Source organism: Pteronotus mesoamericanus, unplaced genomic scaffold (assembly GCF_021234165.1).
Source record: "Pteronotus mesoamericanus isolate MK-2021 breed Mesoamerican mustached bat unplaced genomic scaffold, CSHL_Meso_final contig_1189, whole genome shotgun sequence".
In the NCBI taxonomy this organism is placed as follows: Eukaryota; Metazoa; Chordata; class Mammalia; order Chiroptera; family Mormoopidae; genus Pteronotus; species Pteronotus mesoamericanus.
In genome coordinates this window covers 2,249,210-2,266,557 of record NW_026555038.1, presented here as the reverse complement: position 1 = coordinate 2,266,557, position 17,348 = coordinate 2,249,210, and the positions used below count along the sequence as shown (strand labels likewise).

Genomic DNA, 17,348 nt, shown 5'->3' with positions numbered 1-17,348 from the left:
TTCCATTCGGGTAATGAGGGGGCTGAGTCCCGACAGTTTTAGAAGGGGGATCCCGGGGGTCAAAGGACGTCCAAGCTTGGGGAAAAGGGGCAGGAGGGAGAGAGAGAAATCGAAATTCCGGGGGTAGGTGTTCCCATTCCTGAGAAGGGGGGAATTTGTGGAAGGTTGTTCGGAGTGAATGGGTAGAGACACCTCCCCCGCGCCAGAAAGCAAGCGCCGCCTCTGAAGAGGGGGCCGGGAGTATCCCAAACTGCAGGAGCAAGGGCAGCCTCTTAGTCTCCGTCCCGGGAAGGTTTGAAAGAGGTTCCCTAGTGACGCCGGAGAAGATGGAGCGGTTGCCATGGCGACGTGGAGCACACATCAGAAATAAATAAGCAGTGGAGGCTGCAGAGCCGCGCCCTCGCGGGACTCCAAGCAGGGGAGGGAGCCCCTTGGGCCCGGGTCCCCGCAGCCTGCGTGTCCCCGCCATTGGCAGAGCCGGAGGGGGTTCCCCCCGGGGGGAATGGTACGGTCCTCCGCCCGCGCCCGGCCCGCAGCGAGCGAGCGAGCTGCCAGACCCGCGCAGCCTCAGCCGTCGTCCGCGGAGCCCGGAGGCGGCGATGGAGGGAGTCAGCAGCCATCGGACCCTGTCCTACAGCCGCTGGAGCTACGACAGGTAGGGCGCGCGCCTGGAGGACGGGCTCCGCCGAGCCCCTCCGTGTGGCCCTGCGTGGGCGCCCGAGGACGCTCGCCTCCGGCAGGAGAAGCCGGCGTTCTGCGGGGTGAGGACATGCGAGAGCGCCTGGACCCCCAGAGTAGACTCGGACCCTCGAGCATCCGCGACGTCGGTACCGATAGTCTCGGATGTTCGAGACCCGAGCCAAGCGAGGGTGTCCTCAAGCCTGCGGGGCAGGGCTGTCGGAGTGGGGCACCCGGGCACAGGGACCAGCAAACTGCCACCCACCCCCCATCCCCGCTGCTCCGCGGCGTCGGTGCGCTCTGGAATCGTGGAGAAGAGCGCCGAGGGGCTGCGGGGCACCGCCCGGCCCCAGGCAGCCTCCAGGGTCTGCGCCCCCGCGGGATCCCGGGTCTGCGCCCCGCGGGGCTGGCCCCGGGTCGAGTGCGCCCCTCCCGCCCCGCGGGAACTGAGAGCCGCTGCCCGCGTGGGCGGTTTGGAACCGCGCCGCCCACGCACTGGTCTGGAAGGAAGGAATCATCATCCTTCCTAGTGAAATGGGAAAAATAAGGACATTGGAGTGAGTCAGTCATAGAGCGGAGTAGACTTGTTCTGAGATTTTTGTCCTTTCCACTCTTTTTTAGTATGTTAAATGCTCCCTCTTTTAAAAATGAAACCATGATGATAGTAGATAGATTTATTTTATTTTTATTTTGTTATTTTTAAGTTCGCAACCCCCTGTTGGTCTCCAGAATTCTGGAGTTAAATTTTTAATCCATGGCCCTAAATGGTGAAAGCTGGAAGAGAAACTTCATTAACCCGGCTGCGCTCAGCTCCCTGAAGACCTGTTTCCCGCGCCTCTGTCCCCGTCACTGTGCTACAAACCTGCTGGCGCCCCTGGCGGCATAGATCAGTTGGTTGGCGCCTCCTCCCCATATGCCGCCGCGAAGGTTGCGGGCTCCATCTCAGGTCAGGGCACATACAAGAAGCAACCAATGAATGCATCAATAAGTGGAACAACAACCTGATGTTTCTCTTCTCTCTCCCCGCCCCGCCCCCAAGTCAATTAGAAAGAAAAATAAAAACCTTGTGCATTTGACAGCATTTGTTCTCCTAGATTCAGAGGAACAGGTGTTTATCCTACCCCAGGCTAATGCCCCTGGGATCCCTCGTTTCTCTCCCCTTGATTCCATCCCCATCCCTCGTCCCCATTCTCACCTCCCTCTCTTTATTGGAGCTCTTTGCTCAGCCTGTAAACCTACTCAAGTGTGTCCTGCCTCCCTCCTCAAGATGGGAGCAACTGGGCCGCCTCTTTTGTTGCTTTCATTGCCTTCTCTGAGGACAAGTGTCTGTTCGATTGTTTCCTCACCAACCCTTCATTGTACAGTCCTAGAAATCTGCTTGCTGTCACCTCACCATCCCAGCGACCGTGCCCTTTGGGGAAAGCAGTGCCCTTTGCGGAGAAGAACTCTAAAATGATTAAAATAGTAAACATAAAGTAACAAAACCTTCAAAAGCTTGTGTTCAGATCCGAAATCACATTCATTCACTTATTCGGCACTGTAGTCACGTGCAAACTGTGTGCTGGGCCTTGGAGTTAAGGAGATAAAAAGACATAAATCCTTCCCCCAGATGAGCTCACAGTCTAGATTCTGGTAGAAATAAGTGGTAGCATATGCCAAAGGTTTAATGCATATATAGGAGGGAAATTTTAAATCGAGATAATTTTATATAGTTACTAAACTTTTTCCTGCAAACACAAACAAATAAAAACAGCTATTAATAGTTAACCATAACTTTAAACCCTGTTGTCTGGCTTCTGCTCCCACATCTTTGAACCTGGGAAGCCCCTCCCCTTCAGGTCCCTGTGGAAGTTGACCAGTCTGCTGCCCAGCTCTCAGGGAACCACTGATCTGAAATGCTTGCGTTTCCTAGAATTTTCTATAAACGGAATCATTCAGTATGTACTCTTTTTTTTTAGTCTGGCTTCTTTCATGCAGCAGAGTTATTTTGATTTTCTTCCATGTTGTAGTGTGAAATGCTAGTTCGTTTCTTTTTATTGCTGAGTAATATTCCATTATATGAAGATGCCATTGTTTGTTTATACATTCATCTGTTGGTAGACATTTGGGTTGTTACCACTTTTTGGCTATTACAAATAAAGCTTTGTGACTTTATGCATAAGTCTTTGTATGGACGTATATTTTATTTTTCTTCAGAGTGGACTGGCTGGATTTTATCTGAGGTGGACATTTAACTTTTTAAGAAACAGTGTAACTTTTCCAAAGTGGTCATATCATTTTACATTCCCAAGTGCAATGTAGGAGAATTCCAGTTCCTCCACGCCCTTGGTCAGATTTTAAAATTTCAGCCATTCTAATAGGCACGTAGTGGACTGTCGTTGTGATTTTAACTTGCCTTTCCCTAATTACTAATGGATATTGAGCATATTTTCATGTGCTTAGTTGCCATCCGTATCTCTTCTTTTGGGAAGTATCTGTTCAAACCTTTTCCCTACTTTTTAATTGGGTTATTTGTTTCCTTATGCTTGAGTTTTGAGAATTCTTTGTGTATTCTGGATACATGTTCGTTGTCAGATTTATGACTTGCAAATATTTTCTCCAAATCTGTGCCTTTCTTTTCATTCTTTTATGTATTCTGAAGAGCAGAAATTTTTACTTTTGATGCAGTCCAATTTTTGAGTTTGTTCTTTTATGGATTGTGCTTCTGGTGTCATACCTAAGAAATCATTGCCTAATTCAAAGTGACAGAGAGTTCTCCAAGGGATTTTCTAATTTTAGATTTACTATTTTAGGTCTGTGCTCTATTTTGAGTTAACTTTTGTATATGTGTGAGGTTGGTTTAAAAAAGAGAAGATAGCCAGTTGTTCTGGCACCGTTTATTCAGCGAACTTTTCCTTTTTTTCCCCACCTTTATTGAAAATCAGTTGTCCTTGTATATAATTTATTTCTATACTACGCATTCTGCCTCATTGATCTCTTTGTCTTTCTTAACACCAATCCTACTACGTCTTGATCACTATAACTTTATACTAAGTATTGAAATAAGGTTGTTTAGGATTTTCAACTTTGTTCCTTTCAAACCAGAGTACCTATGACTGCCCCGCAGCTGGGACGCTCCCTTGGCAGTTGTTACAGAGGCTCTGGCCAGGCCCATTGCCAGCTCAGGATTAAGCTACTTGACAAGTGAAACCAAAAGGTTGCTTGGTCAGCGTGGAGTCAAAACAAGAGAAAAAGAATGATTTGGAGAGGCTCTTTCACCCAAGCCCTGGAGAAACCAGGGTCTTCCTCTTTTTCCAAGTTTTTAAGCTATTCTAGGTCCCTTTCAATTTTCATAATTTTAAAATGAGACTTTCTCGTTCTATTTTTTTTTTTTTTAAATCCTGCTGGAATTTTGATTAGGATTGTGTTGACTCTGTAGATCAATTTGGGGAGAGTTGACTGTTAATAATATTGGGCCTCCCAACCTCTGAACATAGTATATCTCTGATTATTTAGATCACCTTCAGTTTCTCTCAGACATATTTTATAGTTTTCTGTGCATAAGCTTTTTACCTCCTTTGTAAGATTTATCCCTAAGTATTGCATATTTTTCAATAATATTGTAAATAGTATTTTTAAAAATGTTATTGATCAATTGTTCATTGCTAGTGTATAGATTACAGTTAGAGTTTTATGATAAAATATGTATAACATAAAATTAGCCATTTCAATGATTTCTAAGTATACAGCTCAGGGGTATCAGTTCCCTGCACAATGTGTGTTATCATCACCACTATGTATTTCCAAAACTCTTACTGTACCCCAACAAGAACTTTGTACTCATTAAGAAGTAACTCCATATTCACCCTTTTCCCCAGCCCCATGTGGCCTCTAATTTACTCTCTGTCTCTATGACTTGCCTATTCTAGATACTGCATATAAGCAGAATCTTACATTTTTTTCCTTTCTGTCTGGTCTATTTCACTTAGTATAATGTTTTCAAGGTCCATCCATGTTGTAGTAGCATGTATGAGAACTTCATTTCTTTTTTGACTGAATAATCCTTCATTGTATTCATAGACCACATTTTACTTATCCATCAGTCACTTGATGGATGCTTGGGTTGTTTCTTAATACCTATTGGATATTAAGAAAATGCTGCAATGAACATTGATGTGCAAATATCTGTTCCAGTCCCTGTTCTCAATTTTTTTGGTATATACCTAAGAGTGGAATTGTTGGATCATATGGTATTTGTATGTTTAGCTTCCTGAGGAACCATCAAAATGTTTTCCAGAGCGACTGCACCGTTTTACATTCCTACAAGCAATGAGTGTTCTTATTTCTCTGCATCCTCACCAACACCTATTTTTTTTTGTTTCTAAAATATTATTATACCTGTCCTAGGATGTACGAAATAGCTTCTCATTGTGGTTCTGACTCGCATTTACCTGATGACTAGTGAGTTTGGGCATCTTTTGATGAGCTTATTTTCCGTTCATATCTCTACATTGGAGAAATGTCTATTCAAGTCTTTGGCCTACCTTTTTTGTTTTTGTTTTCTTTTCCTAAAAACCTTTTGACTGATGCATACCCTACAGAGGGAAAAAAATGCACCCGTCATAGGGAAGAGCTTGGTGAACTCCCACATAGTGAATACACTGAAGACATCACGGCCCCTGACACAGGAGACCTCCCTCCTGGCTTCCAAAAGGCTGACTTCTAACCTCGGAGATCAGTTTTGCTGATTGTGACTTAATTTCAGACTCCAGGGTGTGCTCTTTTGTGCCTTCCTTTTCAAGCGTAATAGTAGATGCACTCGTGTTTTGGCATGCCGTGTGCAGTTTGTTCGTCCTCACGGCTGTGTAGTACGCTGCTGTACGGATTTACCACCGTCACCTGTTCTGCTGTAATGGGCCATTGGCGTGACCCAAGGTCTTGGCTGTTATTAACAGGGGACATTTTAATGCCTGTCTTTCACTGATATTATTATTATTGTTTTGATTTTTTTCCTTGCCTCATTGAGGTATAACTGACGTATGGGAATTATATATAGATTTAAAGTGTATAACAATGTTTTCCCACACACGTGTGTTACGTGCTGTCGAGTGGGCTCCTTATGCCAACACCTCCCTGCTGCAGCTTTGTGGGAAGTTTTGAATGGGAGAAAAAGGCAAGGAAGCAAGACATGACCTGTACTAAACATGTCCAGGGAGGGCTGGGGCTCCCCAGGGTTGTGGTGCTGGCAAAAAGGGGGCAGTAGGAAGAGCTTGAGCTTGGGTTTTAGACGGACTTGGTTTGAATACCAGCGCCACCTCTTACTAGCTGTCTAGATGCAGCACAGGAAGGGAAAATCCTTATTGTTTCGGTTGATTATAAAAATCATATCTGTTACTTGTAATAGAAACAAAGGTCCAACAGTTCAGAACTGTATCAAGTAAATCGTTACTTAATATTCTTTAGTCTCGGATTCCCCCTATGTAAAATGGTGATGCTGATTTTCTTATAGTGAGCGAGGTAATGTTTGTGTACGGTCTTGGGTGGGCTGTGAACAGACCACACGCACAGCAGCCATAGGACTAGGTAAAGTGAAGTTCCTAATTTAATCGACCTGGAGCTTATTGGAGACAAGGGGACCACGGTGGCCCGGAGTTTCTATAACACATCCTGGTATCACTTTATTTCCTATGGCCCCATGGTTCCCGAACGGGCCATGCAGTTGCCAGTGCTATTCTCTGCATGGGAAGGTTGCTTTCAAGTTGGGGAGTAGCCACATTTTTATTGTACAGGTAGCCCTTTTGTATGAAGGCTTACTTAACCATTCCAGGAGAGTTTGGTTCTAACAGAATATGTGCTTCTGTTTTAAAAAATTAGGCTCTCCTGGTTCTCAGCCTAATTGGGTGCCAGCAAAGCCATGTCCTTTTGGCTGCGGTGCAGCGGGGCTGAGAGGGGAAGCCAGACTCAGTGTCTGGATGCTGCTGAGCAGCAGCTCTGGCTTCTGCTTCCTGGTGTTCCCGAAAGTTGTCCCTTGTTCCTCCAGAGCACTCAGGTCACTTGCACAGTTCGTTTGTGACCTTGGGAAAACTACTGAACAGCCGTGAGCCCCCATTTCCTCATCTTTAAATTGGATGTAATAATAGTACCTATCTCATAGGGTTTTTGTGAGGATTAAATGAGTTAATACGTGTAAGGCTTAATAAATGTAGGGTGCTGGGGACAGTGGTCCATAGTAAGTGCTATTTAATGGTTAGCTGTTGTTATTTTTACCTGGCCCTTAGCAGGGCTACTGCCTTAGCATCAGGATTTTCGATCCTATGGACTGAAAATTAGGCCACTTCTAGACACAGAGGTAGTGTGGTGACTCAGGCAGGCCCTGCCACAGTGTAACCAGGGGCTCTCTGAAGACAGTGGGCAGGAAAGCGGAGAGGCTGAGGTGGGGCAGGGCCGTATATCTGGGGAGGCAGCCCGCGGACAGGAGAGACGTAACTGATAAAGACCTGCTGGGAACCAGTTGGGATCAGTTGGGTGAAAGGGGCACAATTACAGGACCTCCAGGCCAGGGATGAGGAGCAGGGTCAGATGGGGACTCACAGGCTGGGGACGTTAGCCAGTGCCTGAGGCATGGATGACAAGACTGAGCTTCTCCATAGAGGGACTGGGTCTTCGGTTCCAGTGGAGAATTCACAAGTGGATCCAGAACGGAAACAGAGTCCTCTCTTAGGACTTGGACCCATGACACAGCTGTAGAGAGGCCACCCAGAGGGATCTGGAGGGATGAGCCAGCTAGCTCCTGTCCGGGCAGCCGCAGGGCAGACCAGGCCTGGCGGCAGCTGATTCTGAAATAAGGCCGCGATGCTTTTACTTCTGTGCACTGGGCTTTAGGAAGCAGGACAATGTATTGGAGAGAGCACTGTGAAGGGAGTCAGGAGTCCAGGGTTTGATTCTACCCGCCCTATTAACTCCCAGTCTGGATCTGAGCAAGCCACTGCATCTCTGGGCCTGTTTCCCCGGCAGCTGAAGGGGGCTGGACGGTTGACGAAGCACTCCCGTAGTCCTGGGGATCTGCAGTACGCGGCCTGCAGCCTCAGCGTGTGTTTTGTGATCGGAAAGGCCAGGGTGGAGGGATGAGAACAGGGCAGGCCGGGATTGGGGGCCCTGGCCATGGCAGTGCCGACTGAGGGGTTGTTGGCAGGGGCAGCAGAGGCGGCCACCAGAGGCCAGTGATTGGAGGCGCTGCTTTGTTCCAGAGCTTTTGGCAACTTTTCTTTTGGTGGATTTCTAGCAGTACAGGACCAAGATGACTAGACTGGGAGGGGCAAATGGGAATGGTGGTACCGAGCTCACTGAAGGAATAGCTCTGGAGGAGGTGGTGTGGGGGGGCTCGGGGTGCCTGGGGGGAGCAGAGAGAGGTCAGCCATGGAGGGGAGGCAAGGACTTCTCAAGTCCTTTGGGACTAGCTCACACTGAGGTTGGAAGTCTTCAGGCGCTGTGGTTTCCCAGGTGCAGGGTTGCTGGGTACATTCAAGCAGAAAGGCCCTGGGGCAGGGGCACCATATCTGTGACCAAAGGTAAAAGGAAGGGCCAGCTACGCCCACAGTCTGGAGAACAGTTGACGAGAAGGGGCTCGCAGGCATCCACGGACATCTCATTCCTTCCCTCTGGAAATTCCTGTGCGTTGATGATAGATAAATGCCAACTGAGCCTGAGTCCCAGCTGGGAGAGGCTGGCCCAGCGTGTGTTTGGGAGAGACGCACTCCTTTTTCTGTCCAGAGCAGCCGGGGCTGTCCTGCAGTTGGAGCAGTTAGATCTGGATCAGGCTTGTGCTCCCAGGGAGCCCGCGTCTGACGCCTTGGGCAGATGATCTGGTCTTATTTGTTCCGAACAAAGAAAACCCTAGATGTGTATGTGTGTTGGGGCATGGGGGTTGGGAGGGTGCCTCTGTCAGTGAGTGCCAGGCCAGGTTGTGGGGAGGTCAGCAGGCTTTCGGGAACTGCCTGCCCATGCTCTTGCCAGGGGAGAACCGTGCCAGGCGACTGGAACCTAGTGTAAGAATGAGGAGCACAGAGTTCAAGTCAGGGGGATGAGGTCCCAGCATCTGGGAACCTTTGGAGCCAGGGAGAGCCTGCACCCCGGTAACAGGAAGCCAGGATTATCTTCTTACAAGGTCATATTCCTCAGCAAAGACATAATCCCAACTTGGCTCTGCTCCCATATCCTCTCAGACGCTGCAGACCAACTAAATACCACACGAGGAATGCCGCAGGGCACCACGAGGGCACTTCCCTTGCACCGACACTCAGTCCAGAGTCTGGTTTGCCCTGGGTGGAGAATTCCGGGTGGTATTCTCTATCACCAAGTGTTAGGTAGCAGACACAGTGATGAGTTAGGCTCCTCGGGGAGGTTTCCATTAGTGTGTTTCCTTATGTGTGCAACTGGGTGTGTCCACCAGTAAGAGTATATCTGGGACATGTGTGTGTTATGCCAGGGCGTGTGCGCACAGTTGAATGCACAGTGATGCGGTCGTGCACGTTTGCGAGGAGGGGCGTGTGCGCCACCCAGTGGCTGTATGGATGTGTGCGAGTGTTGCGTATTCGAATAGAGGCGGGTGTGCAGGAGGGAATTGACTCTGTGTGGGGGGTGGGGAGGAGACTGTCCTGTTCCCTCTTTCCTCCCTCCCTCCCTCCTTCTTTTGCCCCTGCGCCAGGCGGGGGGAGGATTGAGAACTGGGGCGTGGAGGGTCACACTGCCCCTTCCCCTGGCCCAGGACTGGGCATGATTGAGCAAACCCCCTTCCATCCCCCTTCCCCCACCCCCATCCTCGCTGCACTGGAGAGTCCTTAGGTCCAGGAACTAAAAGGTACCTGTGTGGCGTTGGTGGCGAGTTGTGGTTTGCGTCCTTCCCTGCCCGCGGGACCTTCCCAGAGGATTTGGGAGCCGGGACCCTGGCCCCCACGAGGGGCTCTGAGGCAACCTGGGGCCGCATCAATGTTGGATGAGCCCGCGCTGCCTCTGTGCGGCCTCGATACCATCTTCCCCTGTCTCACTTTTAGTGTAACTGGAGAGGCCAGGGACCAACCTGAGCCTACCCAGGACTTGAAATCTTCTCGCCACGGCGCCACCTACGGGGAACCGGGGGACCGGAGCTGGGGTGAGGAGGCTGGCGCAGGCTCCGGTGGTGTGTTCCAAAACGGGGTGGGGGCCGGCCCGGCCCGGCCTGGCGGGGCAGGGGTCGGTCCCAGCCTGGCCTCTCCTGGGCCCCGGGTCCCGGTGCTGGGTTACGCCTCCTCCCCCCTCCAGCGACCTCGTCCTTCTCGGGGTGTCATCTGTCCCGTGGCCTGTCCTTGGGGCAGTTCAGTCCCATCCCCCCACCTGCCTTTTGGGGGTTTCCTGCTGGGAAGGGGCTGGAGGGACCTCGGCTGGACTGTGAGAGATCCCTGCGGGGAAGGAAGGGGAGTAGCCGGGGCTGCGCAGAGCCTCCCACTGCAGGTGAGTGCCCCGGGAAATGGAGACAGGGCAGGGCTGAGACGTGGGGTCCCCCAGCCAAGCTTCTCACCACCCTGACCTGTTCTACTCCAGCCCCTTGTGACACCACCTCCAACCTTGCTCTGGGAGTGGAGGCAGCGGTAGAGTGGGCTGGGAGTCCCTTTAAGAGCCTGGTACTTGGGGGCAGTTTTTAGGATGAAGTTATTCCTTGGCTGTGGCCTCAGTGGTGGACCGTGGACAGCCAGCGTGGGGAGCAGTGAGCTTGGGTTAAATAGGCCAACTGTGGCCAGGTGAGCTGGCAGCCTGCTTTTGTAAATAGTTAAATGGAACCCACATACACCTGTTTGTTTACATGTGGTCTGTGGCTGCGTTCACACTACAGACAGAGTTGAGCACAGCCTGCATGCCTCAAATATTTACTATTTGGACCTTTAAGAAAATGTTTGCCCTCCCACCTTACATATTTCCCAGGGCATGTTCGTCTTTACCCTACACTTGCCTGCCTCTTACTCCACCCCCCGCCCCCCACCTGGGCACATTCCCTCCTTCCTCCCTCTGCCTCCCCCACACACCTGGCTCCCCCCAGGCTGAGTGCTCTCCTTACCTGGGCACTTTCCTTTGGGGACCACTCACCTCACCTCGCCTCGCCTCGCCTCACTACTCCTTTCCCTGGCAAGAAAGGAAAATGACCGGGGGCCACAGGCATTGCAGAATCCAGTAGGGTGGATCTGAGAGCAGAGGGCTGCAGCATCCTTGTCTGACTCCAAGAAGAAAGCAAGTTACTTCCTAAGCCACAGGAGCAGGCTGAGTTGGCTGAGGGTGAGCACAGCTTCTCTGGGACCCCCCAATCTGTCACAGCACCTGAGAGACTGAGCAGGCCAGTTCTAGGTATGGACTTCCCGTCACCCCTTTCTGTGGGCCAGGCCAAGATCCGGTGACAGAGCTGAGGTGCCAGGGGAGCGGTGATGAGACATTGCTGAGGGAACAGATAATAATTGGGCACGGCCCCTCCCCTGCCTGCTGCCCAACAACTTCCAGATCCCGGGGCATATTGTGCCCCTTTCTTCCAAGTCCCAAGCCTTTGTGAACAAAGCCAGACCACTTTCCCATTTCTCTTTGCACAGCTGAGGTCAGGGGTCTGTTTCAGGGGAAGGACAGGAGCAGAGGGCTACCCTAGGACCCAAAGACGGAGCTGCACTCCTGCTGCGCCGTCACTAGGTGGCACCCTCGAGGTGTCGGCTCTCCCCTGCCAAGGACTCTGAGTACTTGGACGCTTCTGCTTGTGCTTTGCCAGTCCAATTCCCGCCTGAAAGGCTGTGGTCACATACACCCGGGATCCCACCTGGCTTGATCAACTCTGCTTGCCGAGGAAGCTCATCAACACCTCCAGGCTCTGGGCTACAGCTCAGGGCGTTTTTACTTGGGACTGCCTGTGGTTGTAGTGATCCCTTGTTACCTGCCTATTTATCCTCTTCTTCAGGGCTCCTTGAGGGCAGGGACTGTCTTATTCCCCTCCTGGCCACAGGGCCTGGCACAGCGGAGAGGGTAGGTGGTGTTTGGTGGTGAATGATACGCTGCCGCTGTTCACCACTGAAGTGTGTGTGGTGCATGCTTCTTAGCACCCAGCTACCCTGCTGGAAAGCCAGGGGGAAGGCCCCCCGCAGGAGTGTACCCCGGGAGGGGGCTGGGTCAGAGGCAGGGGCAGCCTTGCCCCTCAGAACTGCTTCTGGGTGGTGCCACCATTCTAGGGCTCCTCTCGAGAGGATCAGAGGCACTGAGGAGACACAGGCTGCGGCAGGGGAATGCTGCCTGTTTCCAGGGAGAGTCTCCAGACATCCCTGCTGGGGGTTTCCGGCCCGGGGAGCAAACACACACAGCTCCTTAAGCAGGGAGACAGGGGCTGGGGTGGGCTCTACGCCTGTGGTGGCCTTGGCCCTCTCACCTGGCTGCAGCTCAGCCCATTCCTGGGGCCTCCTACTCTAACAGGGAACAGCTGTGTGGCTGTCCAGGCATCCTAGACAGAGGCTTAGGGGGCTGCACCTGTATTGGGGAGTGCAGCCACCCGCCCCCCGCTTCCATGACCACAGAAACTGGTTTTGACAGGTAGGGACAATGTCTACAAAGGACCCCCACCCAGCCCAAGGTGGGGCAGCTATTGCGGCCAGTGGGAGTGAGGTCTGAGGTCTGGATTCTGCCTAGAGGCCGCGGCTGATGGATGGGTGCCCCTCCCCACTGCAGTTCCTAGGAAGAAGGGTGGGTGTTTCTGTTGACTGTGTCCCTTTGAATGAGCAGGGGCCAGGTCAGCTTGTGCTCTCAGTCCTCTCCCGGATGGGTTGACACCTACATGCAGGTGCCATTTCCCTGCCTAAAGCAGGCTCCAGAGTAAGACTGGCATCAGTCACCGGGGTAATTACTGGTTTGGGTTCGATTTCCATTCAAAACAGTAATCCCAGCCCGAGCGGGGTGTCAGATCTGAAGGTTGATTATTAGTAACACTTATCAACAGCCTCTCAGTTTCAGGCAATTAATCTGCCATTCCTGCTCCTAGTCGTGCAGAACTGCCGCCACCTCCGTTCCCCTCTTCCCTTCTTCTCCCCTTCCCTCCCCTCCATAGCCTGCCTGAGGGAGGGCAGGGGATGGGAGCCCCCTTCTGAGTCCCTGTCACCCCCGCAGGTAGGGGACCATGTGCGTGCTAGGCACCTGTGCTCCCCAACAGCAGCCTTCAAGTTGCAGAGTAAAGTCTGAATCTGATTCTGTCAGGCTTGAGAAGCAGCAACTCATGTCTCCTGGCTCCTTGTCTGTGATGCGTTCTCAGCTGCATCAGCCTCCCCGCTGCCCTGACTCAGTCTGTCTTCCCTTCCAGGCCCGAGACTAGGGTGAGTAAGTGAGGCATTTGCGCGGGTACAACATTTAAGGGATGACCAAAAGCTCAGTAATCCACATATATAATGCTCTAGTGCAATAGTTTTTAAAAAGCAAAATGAATGCAAAACCATCCATAATGAGTAAAATAAAAAAATTAGCACAGAGTCCAGCCCTGGATTGCAGGACTCAACCTCACTTGCCTCACCCGAATTCCAGCCCTGCAGGACCCTGTCTTTGTTGAAAGAACTGATATTTTATGCAGGATATTTTTATATTCATTTTGACTTAAATATCATCTTGATCACTGAGTTTTTTGGCGCCTTCTTAAAATTTGCACCCCAGGAGAATGCCTCATTCAACTCGCCCCAGTCCTGGCCCTGCCCCCCGCTTCCTGTGGGGACCCGCACCGCTGCTCCTTCAGTTCTGTCTGCTGCCTCAGGGTGGGGCTCTGCTTTTGCCTGAGCTGGGGCCCCCTCATGGGCTGTCCTTCCTGAATGCCCATGCCAGCTCTCCACTCCATCCCTCTGGAGCTGCTTCGTCCTCAGACACCTCCAAGAGGGCCTGCAGGTTGCCATGGTAACTGCTCTGGTAATTGGAGGCCAGAACAGCTGGCCTTGCTCTACTCCTATAATCATGTCCGGCCAGGGTGGGACAAGTACAGGCATATGCCTGAGAGCCCCTGATGCACGAATCTCAAAGGAATCTAAAACGTTGCTAACGTGTGTGGAGATGGAGAAAATTATGTTTACCTGAATCCCTCCCAGGGAGAGGACAGCGTGTGGCTAATGGAAGACTGTCATGATCTGTTTGTGACAGGGAGGCGAGACGCTGAAGTAGATATGGATGCTGGCTAATCAGCCTTCTGCAGAGGGTAGGTCTGATTCCCCGAAGGGCTTTGTTTTGCCGAGCAGGACCTGTAAGCTGAGGCGTCTCTGTCACCAGAGCGTGCCCTCCCCGCTGTGCCCCTTTCCCCCAGAGCCCCACTGCCAGCTGTGCTCAGCTTGCCCAAGGGTGAACTATTTCAGAAAGGTCTGCATGGAGGGGTGCCCAGGACACCAAATCATATCTGGGACTTGAGGCATTGTCATGTCAAGGTCCAGGCCTAGGACACAGGGCCCCTGGGTGTCCCGAGGCCATCGCAGCGGGAGGTCCGGGTGTCTCCGGGGAGATGGGCGGGAAGCACTCTGCCCATGCTGTTCTGCACAGTCTCCCTTCTGAAGCCTCCCTAGCACCTCCGAGCTGGCACACTCCAGGCACCCAGCTGGGTGAGGAGGTCACCTAGTGCCTGCCGTGCCACTGACGAGGTAAGTCACTTTCCCTGAGCCTCAGTGTCCCCATCTAGGAAATACCAATAACAGTGCCCTCCTTTGAAGGCTGTGCTCACTCACCATTAGATCAGCTCACAGGTAAAAATGCTCTAAGCCTGCAAGGTGCTATGACAGCCCAAAGAGTCACGTTCTGTAGGCTCTGGAGGACAGAACCAGAGCCCGAGGGAAGTGTGTTTGGATTTGATATGAAGTGAAGAAATTGCCGGCTGAAGAGGCGGAAAGACAGCTCTGGAAAGAGTGAGCACCCTGGCGCTGGAGGTGTGCCGCAGAGGTTTCAGAGTCACCTGCGAAGCAGCTTAGCTTCAGAGAGGGCCTGCTGCTCAGAGGTGTGACCCTTCAGGGATGCCCTGAAGGTCCCTGATTCTTTTTGCCCACCCCCCCCCACCCAGTGCTCCCCCAGGGGGTCCAGTAGCTGAGCCCCACCTGCAGCCTCAAGGCGAGAATGGGCTGCCTTGGAGGAAACTGGCTTCCCCTGCAGTTGATTCGGCTTTGTCCTGGTTCACATTCCCTGAGTTAATGTCTGGACAGGGCATAAACCTGAGATCTTGGGTAGGAAGGGGACCAGGGAGGACACTGTGCTTTGAGATGCCCTTCACCTCTGCCTGGAAAGTCCCATTCTGCCCGCGGCAGGACAGAAGGCGCCTAAGGGTTTATGAGAGACAGAGAAATGAGGTCTCCAGTCCCAGGTGGGCTCACACGTGCACTTCCCCACCTGGAAGCTGACGTGTACAGTGTGGTTGCTCAGGATCCCTTTGCGCTGCCTTCCCCGCACTGGCTTTGGAGCTTTGAGACGTGTGTCAAAGTGAGAGAGCAGTAGACTGTGAGAGTTGGAAAGCTTGGCTCTGACCCTTCCTCCCTCTGATTTTTCCCATCTGTGACCTGAAGGGTGGGGGTTCAGATGCCCTTCTCAGCTGACAGTCTGTGGTCTGTCTGTTTTCTGGAGGCCGTGAGCATTAACAGAACGGGCTCACCTGTTCACCCTCTTCCCCAGCCACTTATAATCCCCTCACAAGTCTCCGTTCATCTGCTGGCAGACCAGGTGCCGAGGCCTCCAGGGTCTAGCTGAGGTGGGGCTAGTAATGTCTGGTTTTGCATCTAGGCATCATTTCCTCCCTCAGAAATTTGAAAATAAATCCCAAAGATTCTTGATGATTGTTCTAAGCGCTCACTGAAGAATGCGAGGCCGAGGATGGACAAGGAGTCCGAGTGAGCTCCTGGCAGTAGATGAGCCTGCAGGGCTAGCAGCACTGGGGCAGAGCACAGCGGCTTAGACATGGCCCTGAGGCAGTGGGGGGCCCCTGGAGGGTTTCGGCAGGGTCAGGGGACAGAATCAGCCTGGCATGGAGCACATAGCTCACTCCGGTGCCCCTGGAGGATGGATGGGAGAGGAGCACGCTGGAGGCAGCCACCATCCTGATGCCAAGATCTGGGCAACAGGGCGGCCCTCCCACAGGCATGGGGCTAGGGAAGGGGGTGGGTGCAGGCGAGATATGCTCCGCAGGTGACTTCAGGAGGGTTTGATGGTTGTGTGCGCTGGCAGAGGAGGGTAGACAGGGAAAAACAGGAAGCTACAGTGGCGCCTGCGGGGCTAGACGTGTCACTCAGAGGCGGAATGTGTAAGATGAACGCTCAGACGCTCAGGAAGTCCCGCACTGCATCCCGCAGTGTGAAGTGCTGTGGGGCCTCGGGGGGATGTGCCCAGAGAACAGGTGGATGGCCTAGATTTCAGGAGAGGGATGGGCCCACGATGCAGGCATGGCCATTCTTGATAAAAGGGTCGTAGGAGTTGAAGCTCTGTGAGGGATAAGGTTACTTAGGTGCACTTTTAAGTGGAGGGAGGACAAGAAGCTGAGGACACAGACAAAGAAATACTAGATCTCCATCGTCCCTCAGAGGGACAATGTGGGTCCCCCCAGAAGCCTGCTAACCGAGCCCTGAGCTGGCCACGGAGAGTGTCAGTAAATGCGGGCCTCCAGATGGGGCCTTTGTCCTCAGTGCACCTGGCTCTGCTTGCGTTGCTATAGTAACCGCAGGTACAGGGATCCCCCTCTCTGTGTTACTGTGGAAATTAGCAGTTGGGTGTCCCTGAGTGGTATGGCTGCTCAGGCCTTGGGGATTCAGTCTGATCCTGAAGGGCTTAGGAGGGAGACTGTGACCAGCAGAGAGGGTTTCCACACCCTAATGAACCAGTGATGGTTGTTAGTCTTAACTGTCATCTCGGTGATGAGGAAAGATACCCAGTGGCTTGTGTGAGCTTCAGGCCTGAGCCGAGCATGAGAAGGAGCTGCACCAGGCTCCAGAGTGTTGCGGGGAGCCCAAACAGGACCAGCCCCCAAACTCTGGCCATCCTCTGGCCTCTGTAGACCCCAGGGCCCCTTTGCTTTCTTTGTGGGCTTGCAGCCTTTTGCCAAGACAGGGATTTTGTTCCCAGGAGGCAGCCCCCGGCCCATGGGATCTCAGCATTCAAAGCAACACAGGAAATTTGGGCCCCTGAAACGGGGCCATCGAAGGGATCGGTAAGCACTCAACACCCCCGCCATTAGTCCATGGACCCCACCCCACATTTATTCCACCCTCCCATGACCTCACCCCTTTGCAGTTTGAAGGCCTCCCCTTCCCCACCACCACATGGGGCCCCACCTCACGTCCCTTCCAAAGCTTCGGCTCTGCATGGGTGAACAAGGAGGCTTCGCTTCTCCTCCTGCGCAGGGGGAGCCTCTCAGGGCGCTCCTCTACCAGGGAGCGAGGCCTCTGTCCCGGGCAGCCCCACGCTCCCGCCCTCTGCCTCCCCGGGGGGGCTCCTCCTTCCAGCCTCCACCCCCACCCCGTGCTTCATTCCCGCAGCTCTGGTCCTGGCCACGCTCATTCTGGGCTGCCTGCCTGCTGTCCTGGGCCCCACAGAGTGAGCACCCGACGGAACGCCCTCCACCCTGATTCCACTTAACTCCCAGCTGAAGCGGCTGAGACCGAGGCTCTGAAGGAGGCCTTGAGTGACCACGGTCTGGCCTGGCAAGG

At 52.7% G+C, this 17,348-nt stretch overlaps 1 protein-coding gene across 1 annotated transcript in view; it reads left to right on the top strand.

The window, feature by feature from the left end:
* The first annotated feature begins 502 nt into the window (after positions 1-502).
* Positions 503-17,348, top strand: part of TUB (TUB bipartite transcription factor) — a 75,461-nt gene continuing 58,615 nt past the window's right edge. Inside the window, 2 exon segments of the mRNA XM_054583073.1 lie at positions 503-550; positions 552-655. Of these exon segments, the coding sequence (XP_054439048.1) occupies positions 503-550; positions 552-655 (152 nt within the window).